Below are 22,769 nucleotides of genomic sequence, written 5' to 3'. Positions count from 1 at the left end.
CCAACAATGAAATGTAATTGGCCCAAAATCCTGCTCCGCTTATATGGACATTTAACATGATTTATTTTATTATTATTTCTCTGATTGGCTGTTATTGTGTCACATTTCTTTGGAGTTTTGCTTTCAATTAGGACAAACAAATGACTGGAAACTTGTCGTCCCTGGTTAAGAATGCTATGGCCAATTCAAAAATGATGAAAGACTAATGTGCGTCATTGAACATGTCAGTGCTGAATTAGATGAGTTTCACTCAGTGTTGTATTTGTGTCGACTGTTTGTTACTCATTTTGTCATATGGGCATTATTCTAATGCTTGTACAAGAGTATTATGGAAATGTAACTCTTTATCCAAAATGATTATGTTGCCTAGAGACAATAACTGACTGCTCTGTTTTAGTGGATGCTCATTTCTTGTGATGTTACATGATCTGAATATTTGTGAAATATTTGTCAGATATATGTGAAAATTTGTTAAATGTTTGTCAGATATATGTGAAAATTTTACCAAGGAACTATTCCTTGACACATGGAATATAGTGTCCTTTGTCTAAGCCTCAAATGCCCCTTGTCCTTCTATTAACGTAAAAACAAATGTCTCAGAATAATGCATAGATGTTCCCTGTAGAGAGGGAAAGAAGAAAGAAAAGATAATAATCTTAGAAAAAAAGTTATTTAGTTATTCTTCTGGCCACGATTGTCAGTGTGAAAGCTAAATGATGTCCATCTGGTGCTGAAACAGGGACATACTGGACTGAAAACACAATCACTCTCCTGGCCAGTAATGATGCTTTTGTAGAATCATTAGGAATTTGATAATTTCTCTTGTCACTTGTATTGAATTACAGTATTAAGCTGAAAGATGATCTTTGGTTTGTGATTATTCTATGTCAAACAAACCAAATTTCAGAAACTTGCCAGGCTGAAATTTGTCTATTGTTTTCTAAAAAAATATAAATGTCAATTATGATGAAAGCCATTTGAGTAATCCATTTATTTTGTAGAAATGGATCAAAATGACACTTTTCACCTATGATTTTGGAAATAAGAAACAACTTTCGAAAGTTGGCAGACCATATATTAAGATAATAATATCATAGAGTTATTGGCACTCCACCTTTGGAAAATAACACAACGTTTTAATTTTTCTTCTTCTTCCCCACCAGTGGCATATAATGCAACAAGGGGTGCTAAAATCAACTGATTTAGTAATAGATCTATGTATCTAATATTATTTATTTATTTTTATTTTTATACATATAATTTTCCTCTAAATCACAGGTGACAGTCATTTTGACCCCCAAAATAATGGATTACTCCGTAAATGTACATATTTCATTTACCAATAAATGCATTGTGAGCTGGGGAGTTCTGGTTGAGTTGACACATAATAACCCTTTTAAACTAGTGCATAAGTTGTGAAATGTGTGCATGTGAGATTTTATCATGAAAGTTATACTGAGTGGTTGGGGGGTTGGGGGGTGGGGGGGGGGTGGGGGGTGTTATTGCAATGCACATCTTGATGTTATTTTACTGTATATAATTGGATTGGGAGGAGGTGAGGCATTTTAGACTATGTTTTTTGTTTTTTTACCCACCCACATTACCTTGGTTGTGTCAGTAGAAAAAAGAAGCCATGCAGAGAAATGTATTATATTTTGATGTACGGTTATGAAAAGACACCTTTTTAACTTTACGATCAAGGACATTTTTTATGGAGGTAAATATGTCTTGTTTTGATGTCATGTTCTGTTTGAAGAAATTGCATTTATTAGTATAGTCTTTTATTCTTACATCTATGCAGTAATTACTTGACTGTCAGACTCATTAGAAGTGAACCATACTAGATGTATGTACTCACAGATATCTCTAAAATGACCACACTCTCCTACTCTCTTCATCGTACTCCCACCTACTGGACATTTACAGCCCTGGGGGATCCAGAGAGATGAGTCTCACATCACTTATTGAGATCTCTGGATCAATAAATCAATTGGGCGGCTCCAGACTTCTCTTGTGTTTCAGCGGGCTCTTTTCCTTTCTTCATTTTTTGTCCTGTCAGTCCCAGGAAAAGCTCATCCGATTGGAACAAGTAGATGTTTTGTGTGAATCTTCATTAAGTTGTTTACAGATGAGAGGGTTGGGATCAATATAACAGCAGACTTCACTGACAGACATGCATGGTTCTCTGTTTCCATGTGTCCAAGACCATGGGTTTCACAAAAGAAGACAGAGGTATAAACACAAAGCACATTTTATGAAATATCTAAAGCAAACATACTTGTTATTACAAATTGTAAAAATAAAGTTTGATCTGGCTCTCTAATTTGATTTGCCAAAGTGGTCTGGATGCACATTGCTTAATATTATCTTGTTTACAAGAACTGTTGTATAAAAGAAGTATCAAACAAGCAAGAATGCTGTCATACAGTAATTATCATGGCTGTGAAGGCTGGGACAACAGGACTCTTGCTCGTGCCATGTTACTGAAAACATATCGGATACATACATCAATAACATGAATAGTTGAAGAGTGAAATTAACTCAGGGTTTGAGTGTAGTTGTATTTGATCTTGCTTGTTAGAGACAAATCTGGTATAGAATCAGTCCTCAAGTGTGCTCTTAACCCTTCTGCTCTCTCAGAACAACCTCCAGTTACAGCAGCGTCTTCTGTGCTCTTCGTCACTTCACAGTCTTGTTGCAGAAGTCTCATTCACAGGCCTGTCATTCACATAACTGCCTGTTACACTTTAATTTGTAAGTGTTGCTCTATTGGGTATAGAAGCAAAGTACTTTAATCAATTCTTTCCCCCCTACTGTCTTTTCCTCAAAATTACTTTCTGAAACTGTGCCAATCAATAGTTCAGCAACTGGAGTTCAAGGTGGCTCGGTTTCAGGACAGTACCTCCCCAGTTATCACCCCTGGAGATAATTTCCTTTGTCCATTTTCAAAGGGCAACCGTTTTGAGGCACAGAAGTCTCAGAGCCCAATGAAAGGTTGACATCAGTATTCCACTTTTCATGGTCACATTAGACGTACTGGCTGCTTTTCACTTGAGATTGAGATGACATGGTCAGAGTCACAATTTGCTTATGTTTATTAGTGACCTAAAAACATTAAGCATAGCCATGCACTTGTTAATGTTGAGCTCTGCCTTTACTCTCTTGAGTTAAGTTTCTTATCCTTTCTTATTGCAGCTTACATTTGTAAGACCAGAAGTATCACCAGCTTTGGGTTTATTTAAGTGGTCATGAGATTTTATGAGCTTTATTTTGCATGCTTCACTAATTAGTAAAGCCCTTCAAACATTAAAGATCATGCACCTGTTTTAAGAAACTCAAACACTAGTAAAACAAACTAGCATTTCTCTCATTAAGATTTGGCACAACCACAGAAACAATAATGTCAGAAAGTGTTTCAAGACATTTAAGTACAACATAAAAAAAAAACTAAATAAATAAAATGAAAAGGCCTCTTTACCTTAAGGGAATGCAATACATATAATATTTTTAAATTATAGGGAATTATGTGCTTGCTAGTTCCCCCACCCCCAGACAAAAATTCCAATATCATTATGTTTCCAGCAGAATAAAAGAATGAATGAAAGGGGAAAGCACATGCAGATTCCACCTCATTTTTGATTTTCAGTTACATATTTGACTTTCAAATAAATATAAACCCCTGAGTGAAGTCTAGTGGGGGCTGGTAGTTTAGTAGCTCTGAAACGAGTTCAAAAGATCATAAAATATTCTCGGTTTGAGAAAATGGTAACACTTTACAAATAGGTATCATGAACTAAGCAATGAACAATAAGCTAAATGTTTTTACAGCATATATAAATGCTGGTTAATGTTAATTTATAAATCTGCTGTTGTTCTTAATTTCTTAATGAATTAACTAATGTCAACTTAATCCATGCCCTAAACCCTGTAATCCCAACAAAGGAAAATGTAAATGATGTTATAGCTCAAATAATTCACAAGTTTTAACATAATAATGAAAGTGCTTTAAAAAAATTCAACACTCCAAAATTGGCCCCATTCACTTCTGTTGTAAGTGCTTCACTCTAAACTCGATTTTTGCTTTTTTTTTTTTTTTTTTTATAAGAAAAGGGTGGAGTAAAAATAAAAGTTTTATATACACTGTGTGTGTGTGTGTATATATATATATATATATGTATATATATTTGTGGTAATCAACATTATACAACAAATGCTGTCGATTGAGCTTAACTTGTTTTTTTTACCTTATTTTAAAGTGCCACTTATAAAATTTTGTCAAAACAGTCTTTTCTGAGTGACCAAATGACAGTGGGCCTAGTTGCATGACTAACAAGGACATTTTAGTAAACAGAGGATTCTCTAAGAGGAGATATTCCAAAGAGGATTTGCCTCAATTTACTCTGTTGTTTTAACTTTTAAGTCTGAGGAGGGTCCTAATCTGCTTGACCTGATGTCAGACCTGGTTCTCAGCTGTTTTGTCCCCTGGGTCACTCAATCACAAGACATTGGCCTATCAATCACTCTGCAGGGAAACTCCAGCCAGTTTCCTGTGCTCAGCCACATGGAAGAGATTGGTCTAAAGCTATTACACTGACATAATTGATCTCTCAATGTGGGCTTTATTAACCCAGAGAGGATTGGAGATCTATAAACATTTTATACCTTTTTGCCCCTACTACTGTAAAAAGTCATAATAGTGTCTATATGTGCCCTAATTCCTCATCTCGATGTCCTATTGAGAAAGGTCATAGTAAAGGAGCATGTTCATGGAAATAAACAGATGGCTGTGATAATGTGAGCTGTGGCTGCAGATCATTATATTTTGCTCATCTCCCTCTTGCTGACTGTTAAATCTACTGGAAGCTAAGGAGGACGTCCACAGAATCAAATGGTCCTCCAAGGACAAATCTACATCCCTGATTATCCCAGTGGAGCTAGAAGATGGGCTCGGTGATCATAAATTTGCAATAACAATAGACTCCTAAGAGGGTATCATTGAGCTACAAGATGGAGGTCTCATGGTGGAAGAAGTGTGTTGCTATGGAATTTGCAGGAGAAGCACGAGGTTATTGATTGTCGATCCCTGCTGATCACTTGTTTCTCATTAACTTCCTGTAGTAAGGACAATGTAGTTACCATGGTGGCATTGACTTGGGAAGTCATCCTTTATCTTGCCATGTCAGAAGTTTTGAGGGGGGTTTCCTGTTCTTTGGGCTCTGCTTCTGATCTAGTGGGGATGTGCTGGTCAGCATGACTCTATTCGTGAGCAAATTGTCTAGTCATTTGACCAGCCTAACACATGTCACCAGGTTGGAATGGACTGGTTACTCCTCTTTGTTTTATTTTTTTGTCTCTGCTTGGTACCATCCTCACAGCATGTTTTACTTTCATGCACATGTTGGTAGATTCATTTCCCTTTAGTAAAGTGATGTGAGTACTAGCTTTCAAAAGCATTGTTGTCATCTGACAGCAAAAACCCAATGATTGTTTTAGTGACAAGGTTTCCCATTGAACAATGTCGCATATTCTGATGGATCTACAGAAGATCAATATAGCTTGTGATATAAGGCACGGTTTCACAAACTGTCATTGTTGGATGATATTGCATACATTTTTAAAAGGGATCCCTTTACTCTGATCTTACAAAACCAACTAGTTAAATGTATTATTAATCCAAAGGTTAGAATTCTCAGGGGGTACATTATGTAAGTTACTGAAGTCATATAGAAGTCATATGATGGGGAAAAAAGAGCCCCTTATCTAGAGGAACTCTAGTTTATCTGTTTTGGTGTTGTATTGAAAAACATGATTTGCTTAAAAGAGCTGCATATCCGTGCAAATCTGTTTATGGAGTTGTCCTGAGAAAAAATCCCTATGTGATGACTCAGGGCCCAAAGTGCCAGAGGATGTTATGGTAAGTTTTAAATGAGTTCTTATAAGTTAAATCCTGCAGTCTATCTCAGATGTGTTTTTGTATACATCTGGGATTGTTTCAATGATTCCAGGGAGTAGTTCGGATTCCATCGTCTTAACTATCCCCACCCTTCATTTGGTCTTATATTTCACCCCTCAGTCTCTGCACTCACAGGAAATACCCAAACTTATTAAACATGATCCAAATGAGTATTATTAGTTAGAAACCTTAAGGGCTAAATAAGACCTCTTCAGATGTGTAACAGATCTATAGTGCTTAAAGGGAATTTCACATGAAAAGACATTAGTTATGGTACTTTAAAGGAATGTTCCAGGCATTATACAAGTTAAGCTGCATTGACACCATTTGTTGCATAATGTTGATTCAGTTTTTTTTTAAATTATTATAAAAGAAAAAAAAAGAAGAAAAAAAAGTGGTTTTACACTAATAAACTTTTAATGGAAGTAGTGGAACCATGCACTTTGAATGTTTTTTTTTTGTCAAAGCATTAACATGAATTATTCCTTTGCTAATTGTGTTTTATTTATGTTTCAAACGTAAACTTCATGGTGGGACTACCATTCTAAGGTTTTACCTCAACTTCAGCCACATTCAGGCCTCTGAATTTCCAGAGTAAAATACTGTTAAAACATTTTTCACATTCTCACTGGTATATTTGTCTACTAAAAAAGTTTTTGATTAATAGAAAGAGGAGTGGGTGGTCTTTTCAAACGGTAGGGTGGTTGTGTACACACTGCTGACTCACATTTATGTACAAACACCATGTAAAAGTGAATTTTGCATAATAGGTCCCCTTTAATGTCTGTTAGTTTTAATTAAAAAAAAAATAAACCCCTGTCTCATAAATGTATCCAAAGTTGAAGAAGCCGACTTTCCTCTCATTATATTTCTCTCAATGTAAAAACACATCTTTTATCCTTGCATGAATCACATGAAAGTTAATGGATCAACATTTGAAATATTGGTCGCGATTTTGCACAGAGAAGGTTAAGAAGGGATTCAGTCACACTAGTCTGATATTAACACAAACAATATTTAAGTGGTGAGGCTACACTTTTGATGCAGTGTGTTATTGTTTGTTGTGTCTTGTTTACTTCCATTGTAATGTGTCAAAATTATTTTCTGTGGCAATTAAAATGATGGCACAAATGCTGTTGTAAAATCATGTGACTGTTTGCGTTACAGCAGTAAAATCATATTTACTTTTTGAATTCATGACCAAAAAACACTTGAGCAACAGCATATCTTCAGACTTTACTAAAGACTACAATAGTGTCCTTTTGCATTTGTTTACTTTTGTTGTGTTTTGTTTGTCAGTTAGATTTCCTGCCTCATCCTCTCCCTGTTTCAGCATGAATAAGTAAAGACCTATTAGCAGAGTGCATGTAATGCTGTGCTCCATTTCTCTAACCCGTGATCGATAAATGCTCTGCTGGGCTCACTCACTGTATTGGTAATGTCAAATTCATCAGCTGCCATTGGTAATGGGAGACTTTCACAGCCTCTCATTTGCTTTTCTTTGCAGAAATCCATATAGTCACCTTTAGACTCTACCTGAGAGCGTGCTATTTGCCTATTGATGTCACTTTTGAATTCAGAAGAGTAAATCTAATTTATGCTTAATAGAGAGAGAAAAGCATTCTGGTGAATATGGCAGTCTTGCTTAAAATGTAGTGTATTATGATTGATCATATAATATTGTATAAGATAACACCTTGACCAGAAAACCTTTTAAAATGATCATTACCTGGATTGTGTGTAGTATAAGAGAGGTTAATCTCAGGGTCATTTGTAATTACCAGTAATATATGTCCCACCAGTGTTCATTGCACGATCAGTACTCCGGCCTATTGTCTGGATTGTTCATGATGTTAGAATGAAATTAACTAATGTAATCCTCCATACTGATGGAGATTCTCCATTCAGAGATGGATTAAGATCAAGTTCTTGGTCATAAGTGCAGTGTGGTCCAACAGGGGAAGTGGAGTGTAAAACCAGTCAAATGTTAATGACTCATATGTAGGGAAATTGATTTTGCCATTGTGCTTCATCAACTTAAAAAAAACAAAACATGACCTGTTGTATTTTGGATCGTTGTCAGCCATAGTATAAAATTGCACAGCATTTTCATCTCTGTTTGGGCTAACAAGGGGTATGTGTGACACAAATGAGGCTTACATTCCATTGTGCATTGATTAAGGGTAAATACATACACCAGAACCCTGCAGGTCAGCCACTTCATTGGACTATGGGGGCTTGTTGTGTTAAGAGCCAGGTTTCTTTCTTTCACTCTTATGTACAATACAAGCATATGTTTTTGGCATGCCGTGTAAAGGGCCCACCTAGCTAAGGAGAGACGGTTATTGCATTTTCAATTGGAACACAATGCAACAAGACAGCGGTTTGGAATGGGATGTGTACGGAGCATCAGGCACAAAGAAAAAAGGTTTATAAGGACTCAAGCTGGGCAGTTAGGCAAAGAAAGAAACAGTGTTTGTCTCTTCACATCTGCACCAAGCAGACACTTTCTCCTTATCGACGCAAGTGCAAGCAAGATGCCGTCGAGAGCATTTTATGCAGGACTTGCCCTGCTGCCTTTTAATCTGATATGTGTTATGCAAAAGCTTGTTTCCAAGCAACAGTGATCCTTACGTATCCACTGTGTTCATATTCTTTGTATTGGTAATTGCTTCCCATAGAGTACAATATAGTGTCTGTCTGTCTTTTCGTACTATTTTTATTGATTTTAGGGGAAAGGAGAGACTTGCGACACTTGTCAGTAATGTCAGTAAGGCTGGAGAGTTCAAGAGATTTCCACCTGGAAAAATGGTTACATCAGAAAAGTTACATGAGGGTGTGTTGGGATGGGGGTTGTATAGATCATTGGTTGTGGGCTAATTGACAGTTGAGATATATATATATCTCAAGTGTGTGCGTGCGTGCTCATCAAAGTGTTAATCGTGGTCATATGGAAGTTTTCTGAAATTAATAAACATAATGTAAATTATGGACATGCCAAAGGTCTGGTATTTCAGACCAATTGAAATGTCCGAGTTACCTATCGCCCAAAATAGCAAACTCTTAACATTTTCAGTTATATACTTCAGAAAGTGCAGATGCGCATTTACAAGACAAATATTGTACAGTCAGGAAGTGCACTACAAAACTTAAGTGGTCAGGTCAGATTCAACTCAATGACATTCGTACACACAAATACTTGAAATGTGGTAGAGTATTGGAGAGTAATGTTATTGGTGCACATCTACTGTTTAAAAATGTAATTAATTATGTTAGCTGTCATACACACATTCTTGTCTTTAGATACGTAAGGCATTAACTAGGTCAGGGGTCGTCAACAGGGGGTACACGCCCATCTGTAGGGGTCAGTGGTGGTGCTGCAGGTGATACCTCGAAGTATTTGAGCTCTATCAAAAAAAAAAAATAAAAAAAATACTGATTTAAAGGAATAGTTAACCCAAAAATATATTTTAAAAAAATCTATCATCATTTACGCTCACGCATGCTATCCCAGAAGTGTTTATTTTGTCTGTTGAACTCAAATGAAGATTTTTTTGAAGAATATGTCAATTATGTAGGTCCATAAAATTTTAGTCAATGGGTGCCAAAATGTTTAAGCTCCAAAAATCACATAAAAATAGTCAGCATAAAAGTAATCCATAAGACTCCAGTGGTGCAATCAGTATCTTCAGAAGCGATATGATAGGTGTGGGAGAAACAGATCACTTAAATTATTCTTCTTGTTTTTTTGGTGAGTCCCAGTCTTCATGCATACTGTCCCCTACTGGGCAGGGAGAAGAATTTCAAGCAAAAAAAATACTTAAATATTGATCTGTTTCTCACCCACACCTATCATATCACATCTGAAAATATGGATTAATCCACTAGATTACTTTTATGATGCCTTCATGTGTTTTTTTGGACCGTCCAAATTTTGTCTCCCATTCACTTGCAATTTATGTACCTAAAAAGCTGAAATATTTTTCTAAAAATCATAATTTGTGTTCTGCAGAAGAATTAAAGTCATACACATCTGGGATGGCATGAGGGCAAGTGAATGATGAGAGAGTGAACTAACCCTTCATTACAACAGTTCAGCCAAATGCTTCATTACCCATCTTAAACTGTAATGTACATGTATCTCTTAACATCAGTAATTATTATTTTTATGGCTTTTCAATGTAAGCATCATTCACTATGTAAATACAATAATATTGTACTATGCACATGTTAATGTATGGCAGACTTAAAATACATGACTTTTATTCAATATGTAACAAGGGTTTCTTTTCCCTCTGTCTATTGAAAGGTCCCCAAAAAGCTGAATACCCTGAAAGAAATCGTTTAGATCAACTTGGTTCTCTAGCATAGAATGTTTATCCCCAGTGCCTGAATCTAACAAAGCAACAGATTCAAACATAATTCACTGTAATCAATATAGTGGTTTTGTTGATTTCTGTCGATTAGTTTTTTTTTCCCCTTTTACTTGGTGCCCTTGAACACACACATAAAAAAAAAAAGTTTAACTTTGAAAGCTTTCTTGCTTTTCCCCCTTCAGTGACAAGAAGTTGATCATGATCGATGCAACAACAGATATCTACAAAAGAGAGCTCTCTTTGTTATTCTCTCCAAAATAACTAAAGAAATATATAAAAATCACTATAAAATGAAGATAAATGTCAAACAGACGCACGTATTTCCAAGGCGCCGCAATCGATTCAATGAAAGGATGCAACATCTGTTCATGTTTAAGATTCACATGCATAGAATTTGTAGACAAGATTTTTGGAGCCTTTGTTTATTTCGTCCCAAAAATCCAGAGAATTCAAACCAGGAGCTGTTATCTATTTTGACTGGGTATTGACATAGGCTAACAATGTTTTGTGCTGATATCGAGGAAGCCTTGTGATTCATTGCTGCTTTCAATTTAATGTATCTGCTTACTAAAGTGGTATAAAGATTTGAGCACTTTATTGAGTGATTCTATTTTGAATGCACTATATCATATTTTGGACTTCATAAAAGAATGGTTTGGAGCAAATCTATTTGCGTGTAACATCTCAGATTTGTTTGCCTCAAAAAAGCATTATTTGACTATTTAGCATTAATAAAATATTAAATAAAAATGGTTAGTTCAGAGGGATCAACATATTTGTATCTTGCTGTTGTTTATTCTATTCTATCCTTTTAATTCATTAATTGAATTCCTGGATGGGTAAAAATTGTCTGAGTGTTGGTGGCATAGTGGGCTAAAGCACATAACTGGTAATCAGAAGGTGACTGGTTCGATCCCCACAGCCACCACCATTGTGTCCTTGAGCAAGGCACTTAACTCAAGGTTGCTTCAGGGGGACTGTCCCTGTAATAAGTGCACTGTAAGTCTCTTTGGATAAAAGTATCTACCAAATGCATACATGTAAATGTAAACGTAAAGAATAAACCTTTCAAATTACATGGATGAAAAATATCTTAATTATCATCTTGTCCTAAAGGGTTAGTTTACACAAAATGTAGAATACTGTCATCATTTACTTGCCCTTATGTTGTTCCAAAATCATATGACTTTCTTTTATCTGTGAAACACATATTACACAATTATAGAATTTGACACTCACTATTATTGCATCTTGCAATCCATACAATGAAAGTGAATTGTTACTGAGGCTGTTAGTACCTAACATTCAGCCTAGAACATTATGTTCTTTGGAGAAAGAAAGTCATATCAAAATGTTTTAAGCAAGTCAGTCCACTGTCAGCCATCTTTGGAATGCTTCCGGGAGCCTATTTTCAGTCATGACAGTGCAACTATCTACTTGAATTGGGAACACCAAAATCTCAAAAACTGCTTGCCAAGCTTACGTTTAAATAACCTATTTCAAATCAGCAGTAAAATCTGACACTGACACTGATATCATAAATTCATTCAAAAACTGTGCTTTAAATCAATGTCAACCATTCAGTATTCTCTTAGACAGCCTGACAGCATATTACTGTCAGGATTAATCAAGCATTTGGCTCATAGCCTTCACAGCTGACAATACCACCATTTTTAAGGCCTTAATCTTCTAACAGATGACAGCCAAAATGTTTCGGAGCCCACCAGTCCTTCTTTCCCTGAGCTTCTCTCACAAAGCTGTTCCAATCCTGATGTAAAATTGATTCTGTACAGAGATGATATACAATGGAGAATCATCATGTCAACAGACTTGCTGAGTCACATATTCCAACATTTTTCATGTTCCTATTTTGTCCCTGTCATGGGCAGGAAGGTTTTAAGTTTGCTCTGCCAGAGATGATAATAGAGATGCTACAGGGAAGGATGTACTTGCTGTCCTTAAGAAAGCAATGTTCTCGTAAGATGACACAGCTGGCCCTGCAGGATACAATGCATTCATTTTAGTGATCCTCTTTCGAAAATAAAATTGCATGTTAGGACGTTGGATGACAACATTGGGCGCTATTTTAAGAGCACTAAAATAGGTAATTGGTATCGGAACACATTTCACTTCTACTGGTCGATTTTGACATAGAAACTTTTTTAAAAAAAATATATAAATTAAAATTACTCTTAGAATTAAAATAATATAATATAATCAAATAATAATAAAGAAGTGGTCAAAAGAAATCATACCAAATCTAAACATTTTATCCTCTCTAACTTCTTACACCATCTCATTTACACTTAATATCACTATGACAACAGGTGGAAAAATGCCAATTCAAATTATATCATAAATACAATTGTAGATGTAAACAACATAATAATAGAAAAATAAACCTTGACCGATAGATAGTTTAACACAAATCGAATACATTTTTATTTTATAAAACAGCTACAACTGTTATTTTTATATTTTTTTGTTCCTCCATATTTTTTGAATTTAGAGAAGAAACTTACGATCACCTGCTGATGGAATCTCCAAACTGCAAATTTAGAAACTGAATTTAGACTGCGCTGAAAAAAGACCTGCTTCTGAAATCTATTTGTCAGGAAATAAGCAAATTGCACTTTGCGCCACTTCATTAGCATACAGTACACCCACAGTTTGCAGACATACATCCACAGATAGTGCAAACACTCTCACCCATGCCCACTTGCACTATATACTGGCATTGAAAATTGCACTTAGAATTAGAACTCACATTAGCAATATGGTAAGATATTGTACGACTTGCTTTGTATGACAAGGTATGACTTTTATTCCCATAGTGACCAACCAATCAACAAACAAAAATTTCAAACCGATACAATACAAGCACCACATTTTGGCTAGATTTTTTTGGTTTCTCATTCTGTATTTATTTGTGCAATTTAAATGACTAATGTATGTTAATAATCTGTAATATGCGTCCCTCGTTCTTTTCCAGTGGCACACAAAATGATCTTAAGATTAAACGCATGGCTGGTTTAAAGTGTGGATAAGGTATTATGACTTAATGGTTAGGCTTAGGTTTAGGGTTGGGGTGAAAAAAATCATAAGAACACTTATTCAAAACCTTGATGTTTCACGTGCTACTGTGTTGTACACAATATGGTTTGTTTTAGATTTGGGTTAGGGGTTCAACTTAAGAAAAATGGACATAACCAATATGACCATTAGAGATACACAATTTGAGACCGTGTAATTATCATTGATGAAAACTAAAATGAAATATATGGAAAAAATAAAATAAAAATTTTTTAAATTAAAGAACAATTAAAACTAACACAACATAATTTGGTGAAACAGAAATTTGAATGACTACAAAACAAACTAGTTTTTGATAGATGATATATTTAAAAATGTTAAACCTTTATAAAACATGTAAATTACATTAGTCTCTCTCTCTCTCTCTCTCTCTCTCTCTCTCTCTCTCTCTCTCTCTCTCCTCTCTCTCTTTGGCTGTGTATCATGCATTTGCAAGTCTACTGTTTTTTTAATATTTATTTTATTTTAACAGTGTCATTAACTGTGTCTACCTTCAGGTGCAACATTTAGTTGTTGCTGTCCAGAGATACAAGTCTGAATGTCAGCATCCTTGTTTTGTGTCTGCTACAACTAAACCACTAATGGTCTCCCATTCAAAGAAGCTCCTGGTTCGATATACAAGAAACACTCTTCTGATCGCTGCTAAAATACCTGCCATTGTCCCAGCATTGTAACAGTGATAAGAGGCTAATTAGTGTTTGCATTCAGCTACATCAGAGGTCATGAATTATACACTGCTGCATGTGACATTGCAAAGCTACCTGTGCACTGTTAAATTAACACCATAATCTTCCCTCGGTTACAAAGACTCTTTTGGTGTCAACACCTTATTCTTTTTAATGCATAACCCTTAGAGTAGATGGTAATGGTTCTCCAGTCATCAATAAAAAGGCTTAGGCACAGTGCTGAGAGCTGTATTCATGCGAGCATGGTAAATGACTGACCTTTTGAATGACCATTCTGGGGATATGACTGAGGAATGGTGCTGCCAGATTCCAACTGAAGCTTTTGCTCCACAATGAACTTTTGTAAACACGGGTCTTTGTTTGTGTCTGAAGCTGTCTATTTAATACCTTGTAGGTACTTTCAGGGTTGCTATGGGGGAATGACTTTCTGAGGAAGATTATGAGGTGGTGTATGGGCTGAAATATGTGCCACCAGAAACTGAATTTGAACCATTTATATTTGAATTTGAATGGCTAAACTTGAATAATTGCATTGAAAAACTGAATTTGAATCACATAATTTGAAATTGTATTGTTTAATTAAAATTTAATTTATTCAAAAACTGAATCTGAATTGTATCATTTGAAATTGAATTTATTCGTTTGGAACTGAAGTCCAATAAAATTTGATCCTCACTGAAAATTAAACTCTCTATATATCTTCACATTCACTTCTCACAATTCAGATTCAGTTCTCAAATTCAATTTCAAGTTACTGAGACAGACATCCGGGTAGTTGGAGGATGAAGGAAGAGCAATCGAGCGCAGATCGATAGATAGCGTTCATAGGTTGGTTTCACGTGACGTCACGCTGCTGCATCGCGGAGCGCGCAATTCAGATGGAGGGCAGGAAGTGAAATAGCTGAGGATCTGCCGTCTGGCAAAATGCCAATGTTTTGTGTAGTTTACGGCTGCTCCAATCGTTCTAATCGAGAAAAGGGAAAGGGTTTTTATAGAGTACCGAAGATTGTCACTCATAAAGGTGAGAAATGTTAAAAGCTCACAGAACAACGCCGTAAAAGTTGATTTTTAACGTACGTCTGCGGTCGGGAGGAGCAGAGTCTGTTAATGCCCGTGTCTGCAGCGACCACTTCGTCGGAGGTATGTTAGCTAGCCAACGTGTTTTTTGTGTCTGTGTTTATATAGCATTAGGTTGTCATTAAATGCTCATTTACTTAGTAATGCTTATTAAGTTACCGGTAGTCTAATATGGACTTGATTGGGGCTTTTAGGTTGCCCTAGCGCTTGTCTAATCTTTCGGAGTCTATTGTCCCATTGGAGTAAGGAGGAGGGAGGGATAATAATCAGTCAGTCCAGTACCTGAGCCCTCACACATGTAGTGTCCAATACCTGATCCCTGCTTCTTGGCTCTGATGATGATAAGTAAGAGGACATGGAGTAGTAGTACCTGAGCCCCGACACATATCAGTCTGTTAATATGTTTTCAACAAGTGTAATACTTTTATCCACTAGTCCAATTGTACTGGCTATATGTATTATATGTAATGAAATGGATTCTAATCTGTTATTGCACACCATGTTCTTGTTATTATAACAATTGTTGAAAAATCTAATCTTGTAAATAAACCACCATGTATAATTCTGTCTTCTCAATGGCATTTAATGTTTTCATTTAAATTATACAACAGCCAGAACTCACAAAGACCACACTCATAACAATAGTCAAAATGTAATCTTGTCTCATACAACCGTATTGATATAACAGCAATATCACACAGCCCACTTTCAAGAGTGCCTGGATCCTTTCATTACATTACACATGTGAGTTTGTAACTTGCTGTCCCAGTATTTCTGGAAGTATGCCGTTTCTAAAAAAGCCTAACATCATCCTAAAGTTCAAGATCGGGCAAAATCCTTTCAACAAAAATGTCATTGTGGTTCCACACAACAAAATCACAGTACTCAGCGTCTACAATGTGAAGCTGTCCCTGAACTTGGTAGTAGTAGTCATGAGTCCGGTCCAGCATGACATTATCCCCATCATTGATGAGGCAGAAGCCCTTTTCCCCAGCACACAAGCGCAGATTGGCTTCATCTTGGTGAGAGTGTGGACACTAAAATCACAGAGAGAAGGACACGTGAACAATAGATTAACAAATATATTTTCTGCCTTTTTGCTCAGTTTAGGACTTGAGACACGACTCAGTCTCGAGATTTAGGGACTTTACTACAACAGAGACTGTAATATTACCTTAATCTTGCAGATGCCAGTTCCGTGACAGTCACAAGCAACAATCCCATCAGGGGAGGACCCCATGTATGGCCACTTGGGGTTCAGCCAGAGACCACTGTCCATACAGGAGAAGCCTGCATGCTCCCGACCCATCAGCTTCTCATAGACTCCTCTGGCTTGTGCTTCATGTTTGCATCCATAACTGTACACAGTACACAGGCAAAACATGAAAAGGAAATGATTACTTAGTATTGGATGTGTAGAGCCAGTTCAGTGATTTAAATGCCATTTCCCTAACCCCTATACTTAGTTCTACTCCTGCATAACCATAGTCTTATAACCCTATAACTAACGTGCACCAAAGCAATGTGTTACTATACATTTCATTTAATATTCCACCAGTAAGATACATTTACTTAATAGACAAGCTTCTTTTTATCCAAATTATACCCTCTGTTGTCAGTGTTTCTTTTCTGGACATACACACTGTTTACACGAGGCCTTACCTCTGCCTTACCCTAATTCAAACCCTAAATACCTTGTAGCGGCTGTGGTGAACCTATATGCTTCTGGGTAGCATATGGCCTTGATCAAGCTCTTGGATGGTTGCTGGGGGTTGGTCTTAATAGCTTGTTTCAGCTTGGAAGCAGTTATGCGTCCAGCTCTTTGCCTAAACCAAATCCTGCTTGCACTCTGACTTCGAGTTGCCCTCTCTACAGCCTGGACCTGGGACATGATGAGCTCTTCTAGCTGGAATACCTGGCATAGCTCTCCAAGCTCTTTGGGGGGTAGCTGCAGAGTCTCTGGTGTTCTGTATTCAAGAACAGTTTTAGGAAGCATACTAGATTTGGGGATGAATTCTTTGTAGTAAGGCTCCCTAGCCATCAGTGCTGCACTCCTTGGACAGTTTTTGCTTAAAGTCTCAAAAAAACTAGCATATGTTTCTGACCCTCTCTTCACTCTTGGGCATGAAATTGATTTCCCAACCTGGTTTTCAGTTGTCCTGCCATCAATAGAACAGTCAAGCTTTTTTTTTTTGGCTTTAGCAGAGAAGTCGATCAGAGCTACTGGAGCAGCAGGAATCTGAAAATAAGTTAACACAAAGAAGATCATTAAGTCCACATTTCTGTGGTCCATAACCATAACATATCTATATGCAGTATAAATCTGGCGTATATCCTATGGCTGTGAGCAAAACAGGTAAGGCTATCATCACAGGATTGAGATGCCAAACTGTGTTTATGTGGGTCTTTGCTGTCTTAGCTTCTCTTTGTCCAACAGGGAAATTGTGACTGACCACATTGTCACAAGCTACACATGTTAAGGCAGAATATAGAATAGAAATAATTTAATAAAACCCCAACATTAGGTATGATGGAATATAATGAAAATCCCTAAAAGAAGATGAAATGTAGGCTAGATGAAGACAAGCAATCTGCCTGATTAAGTAACCAAAGGGGCACAATATAAACATTAATTTAACATCATAATTTAGCCTACAGTTACAGTGTCCAAAAAATACAGTGTCACCTTACCTTTTTTACATGTGATGGCATCAGCCACTTGCACTGCTCTGTTGTGCAGGAAGCTGTATCGCTTTCTTTCGAAGTGTAAATGTGCTATTTTTGTGTTCTAGTCAAACGGAATTAACTAACTTATGCATTCAATTCAAATGAATAGGGCTAGTGCTATGGTGTAATTGCCCTGAAGTTTATGGCCTTACATTATGCTAGCACCTGCCAAACACAGCGACACATAACTTACACGCTTACTACTCTCTCTCTCTCTCCCTCTCAGTAACGTTACTCTGACAATGACAACCACGAGGAGAAGTTATCGGAAAAAAATCACACTGAAGACATGACCAGTCTACTTGGCGGCGGCTAACACTAGCTACGTTTGCAAAAACATTTTCACCGGAGGAAGAGGCAAACGCTTAGAAATAATAAACACCAGGCAAAAATGTTGTTACAAGAGCTAGTAGGCTACCATAAAAGCGTGGGATTATAGCTACTGTTTGCAACGTCGGGAGAAAGATTTAATTTCCCTGTTTCTACAAAATAGCTATAACATTAACAACAGTTAAACAAAAGATCGTTAGATCGTAAAAAAAAAATTCATTACCGTATTTGTCCCAGCCGAATCCATGGTGGTGGTGGTCACGCAAGTCAGGCAAGCACTTCTTCTTTGTTTCATGGCGGGTAACGTACTGTGCTCCAAAACATTGGTGCTGATTGGCCCAAGAGGAGTCCTGTGCGCCAATGAACGCTATCTATCGATCTGCGCTCGATTGCTCTTCCTTCATCCTTCAACTACCCGGATGTCTGTCTCAGTAACTTGAAATTGAATTTGAGAACTGAATCTGAATTGTTAGAAGTGAATGTGAAGATATATAGAGAGTTTAATTTTCAGTGAGGATCAAATTTTATTGGACTTCAGTTCCAAACGAATAAATTCAATTTCAAATGATACAATTCAGATTCAGTTTTTGAATAAATTCAATTTTAATTAAACAATACAATTTCAAATTATGTGATTCAAATTCAGTTTTTCAATGCAATTATTCAAGTTTAGCCATTCAAATTCAAATATAAATGGTTCAAATTCAGTTTCTGGTGGCACATATTTCAGCCCATAGTGGTGGATCATCACGATTATGAGGTCATGGTGGATCAATGTGTTATGTGATGGAATGAATGTCTCAGAATAGGGTCATTGAGATACAAGAGGGTAGCTACAGTTTCCATCAAAATAATGAAATAAAACTGTGTTAACGTGATATTGTTTCACTGAAACTATGGTTACCATGGTATATTTACATAAGGGAAGGATTGTTTAAGGCATTTTTTTGATGTGATTGCAAGATATTGGAAAGATGGAAATATATTGGTACTTTTATTCACCAAAGTGGCATTCAACTGATCACAAAGTATAGTCAGATTTTTTTCTTAAAATACTTCAAAGAGTTCTCATCAAAAATCCTCCATGTGCAACAATGACAGCTTTGCAGATCCTTGACATTCTAGCTGTCAGTTTGTCCAGCTACTCAGGCGACATTTCACCCCACACTTCCTGTAGCACTTGCCATAGATGTGCCTTGTTGTCACTTCTCACACACCTCACAGTCTAGCTGATCCCACAAAAGCTCAATGGAGTTAAGATCCATAACACTCTTTTCCAATTATCTGTTGTCCAATGTCTGTGTTTCTTTGCCCACTCTAACCTTTTCTTTTTGTTTTTCTGTTTCAAAAGTGGCTTTTTCTTTGCAATTCTTCCCATAAGGCCTGCACCCCTGACTCTTCTCTTTACTGCTGTACATGAAACTGGTGTTGAGCAGGTAGAATTCAATGAAGCTGTCAGCTGAGGACATGTGAGGTGTCTATTTCTCAAACTAGAGACTGTTGTACTTCTCCTCTTGTTTAGTTGTACATCTGGCCTTCCACATCTCTTTCTGTCCTTGTTAGAGCCAGCTGTCGAAGACTGCAAATTTACACCTTTGTATGAAATCTTTTTGGCAATTTCCAGCATTGTATAGCCTTCATTCCTTAAAACAATGATTGACTGATGAGTTTCTAGAGAAAGCAGATTCTTTTTTTTGTTGCCATTTTTTACCTAATATTGTCCTTAAGACATGCCAGTCTATTGCATACTGTGACAACTCAAAAACAAACACAAAGACAATGTTAAGATTCATTTAATGAACCAAATGGCTTTCAGCAGTGTTTGATATAATGGCAAGTGATTTTCTTGTACCAAATTAGCAATTTAGCATGATTACTCTAGGATAAGGTGTTGGAGTGATGGCTGCTGGAAATGTGGCCTGTCTAGATTTTATAAAAATTTCAAATAGTGATGGTCCTGTTTCTTACATCAGTAATGTCCTGACTATACTTTGTGATGAAGCCCACTTTAGTGAAATAAATCACCAATTTCCTTTCAAAACAGCAAAATAACTTTTTGCTGCCAGTGTAGATGGATGGATGGATGGATGGATAGATAGATGCCCCTTTGCACTATAAACAAATGCAACATTTGAGTTTAAAAATATGTAGCTTGCAATACCTGTAATATTTTAAGCTATTTTTGTAAGCTTTTTTCGTGCCTAACTATCCATTTCTCCAACAATTAATTAAACATATTATTGAGGTTACTTTCCAATTGCAGGCTTTCTTGATTGGGTTGAAACATTACCTTTCAATTATGCCAGAATGCCCTGCCTAGTTAGTCTGACAATGATGATTGATGAAGGTTTAAGAGAGGTCCAGTTTCTCGCTCTTTGAGTCCCACCTTTTAACAGTTGCTTGCATTTTTCAGAAATAAGAAGGTTAATAGAAGTACTTTGAGGACGTAAATAGAAATAAAAAGGCTGTTTTTCTTAGTACTTCATGGGGCCCATGTAAGGATAACTCTGGCGGTTAGGTTTGACAGCCAGCAAATTGCAATGCATTAAAACTTTAGGCTAATGTAAAATATCCTTAGGGCATATCCAATTAGCATTGCATAGTGTGGTCATATATTATATATGTGAAGTTTGTGATTTAATTCTTAAGTGTAGAAATGATTGCAAGCATGAGCAATTTTTTATTCAAGGTGGTCAACGCTTGCACAGAAGAGCTTATGGAGCAGGCATTTAGGTCAGACTGAGATAACATTAAACTCTTTTTCTCAGTGGGGGATCACTTTAAAACAGTCAAATTACAATGTAGAGAACTGAGGGACTTTAACAGAGGTTTCAATGCCAGTAGAGCTCAATGAGGTCTTGGAATAAATCAGCTTGCTCAGGTTGGGTTACATTTGTTCATGGCTTACATTTTAAAAATGTGCCTGAGGTATGCAGTTCTCTGCAGATATGCAATCTCTGGTCCAGACAGCTTAACCAATCTAAATTGAAATGCAGAGAGCCACTTAGGCCAAAGAGAACAAAGGAAAGCCAGGTCAGGCTGTTGATATTTGCTAGTCAGTGACACCAAGGTATTTTTAGGATCTGCTATTTAGAGCAAATTAGTGGATAGCAAGACATGTATGTGTAAATACAGTTCAGAATGAGGAGGAGGAAAATCGGTTCAACCACTGTAGGCTGTGAAGGCCTGTGTATTACACCTACAGACTAATAGCTTTACAGCATGGATTTTGTTATTCTGCATTGTAGCTCTCAAGGACCTTTATTGCTTTTACCCCTGTTGACTTTTATATAAAAAAATTATTTTGGTTTATATTTTTAAAATTTTACTCTCCCTTCCAATCATATTTTGTTATACTGTTGCTCTTGGGTAACAAGCGAACATTGTCTCCACACTGGCATGCATCAAGGCGAGAGTCAATTATATTATGATCACAGATTTTTATTGAAAGGATTAAATGTGTTTGAATGACAAGTCAAGTCGGGGCATGTTGTACATTTATTTTATTTTTGTTATTAAGGCAGGCTGGCACATGTGTTTTAAATGTTACAAATGTATTCTTATAATTCTCATAATATTATTATTTACAATTATTTGTTGGGAAAAACTATGTTTAGACATTTTTGTATATTACATATTTTTTTTTTTTTTTTGTTGATTAATGAATATTTATTCTATTTTTTTTTTTTGGTCCTTAATTGTTTTACTTTTTAAATTTCTGTAAAGTTCTGAAATGCCTATAATAGGCTGTTTAATGCAGGTGTAAATGGAAAGACAGGCTTAGATTGCCAAAATAAAATTGCATTTAAATAATTCACTTAAATTAATTTAAATGTTGCTTAGATTTTTATCACCAGCAAAATCATTTAATTGAATATATATATATATATATTTATTGTATACAGTATCCTCTGTCTCTCTCTTTGCTTCTCTCAATTCATTCTAACTCTACCTTACCCAGTCTCCCTCTCTTTCTTTCAGATTAAATTTTTTTTTTTTTACTTACTTTTTCTTTCCTTCTCTATCCTCAGTTGTTCCCTCACTCTGGACTGCTACGTTTGCTATTTTCCCTCAAACACAACTGCCCTGCTTCTTACCCCACTCACTTGTTTCTTCTCTTTTATTTCCCACTCACGCCTACATTGTAATGAACTGCATTTCTACAGAAACAGCCCAGGTCTTTTGCATTCAAACGTGTCCAATGTTTCTTCAATGCTCTGCTGATATCTCAACATGAAACAAAACAGTCATCCCACACCCCAGAGACAGGCAGTGCGCTCTGTTGAAAATGTCTGTCTTTTGCTTTAACATTATTTGTTTTGCTTTTGTACAAAACAGGCAAGGAACTCACAAAAGAAAGGAGTACAGATCAAAGGGAAATGACTACTTTTTTAATTTTAAGTTAATTTATGTAAATGCACATACTTTAAAGTCTTGGCTACATTTCTACAGTTTTTGGCATATAGATAAGATTGAACTTATAAGTCACAGTGAAACTGATATACAGTCTGTTATAGGATTTTCAGT

General features: G+C 36.3%; 2 protein-coding genes across 2 annotated transcripts in view; one reads left to right on the top strand and one right to left on the bottom strand.

Moving 5' to 3' along the window:
• LOC127618298 (neurofilament medium polypeptide-like) overlaps nucleotides 1-22,769 on the top strand; it is a 741,913-nt gene that overhangs the window by 354,803 nt on the left and 364,341 nt on the right. The gene's annotated exons all lie outside the window — the stretch shown is intronic.
• On the bottom strand, nucleotides 15,755-18,597 carry LOC127618291 (uncharacterized). Its single transcript, XM_052090670.1, has 4 exons — nucleotides 18,466-18,597; nucleotides 16,880-17,424; nucleotides 16,360-16,543; nucleotides 15,755-16,222 (listed from the first exon to the last, which is right to left on the bottom strand). Exons 1-4 carry the CDS (start codon nucleotides 18,535-18,537, stop codon nucleotides 15,998-16,000), a joined length of 1,026 nt encoding a protein of 341 aa, XP_051946630.1. The 5' UTR covers nucleotides 18,538-18,597; the 3' UTR covers nucleotides 15,755-15,997.

The sequence above is a fragment of the Xyrauchen texanus genome, chromosome 24, assembly GCF_025860055.1.
Source record: "Xyrauchen texanus isolate HMW12.3.18 chromosome 24, RBS_HiC_50CHRs, whole genome shotgun sequence".
Taxonomy (NCBI): Eukaryota; Metazoa; Chordata; class Actinopteri; order Cypriniformes; family Catostomidae; genus Xyrauchen; species Xyrauchen texanus.
This window is presented reverse-complemented; position numbering and strand designations above follow the sequence as displayed.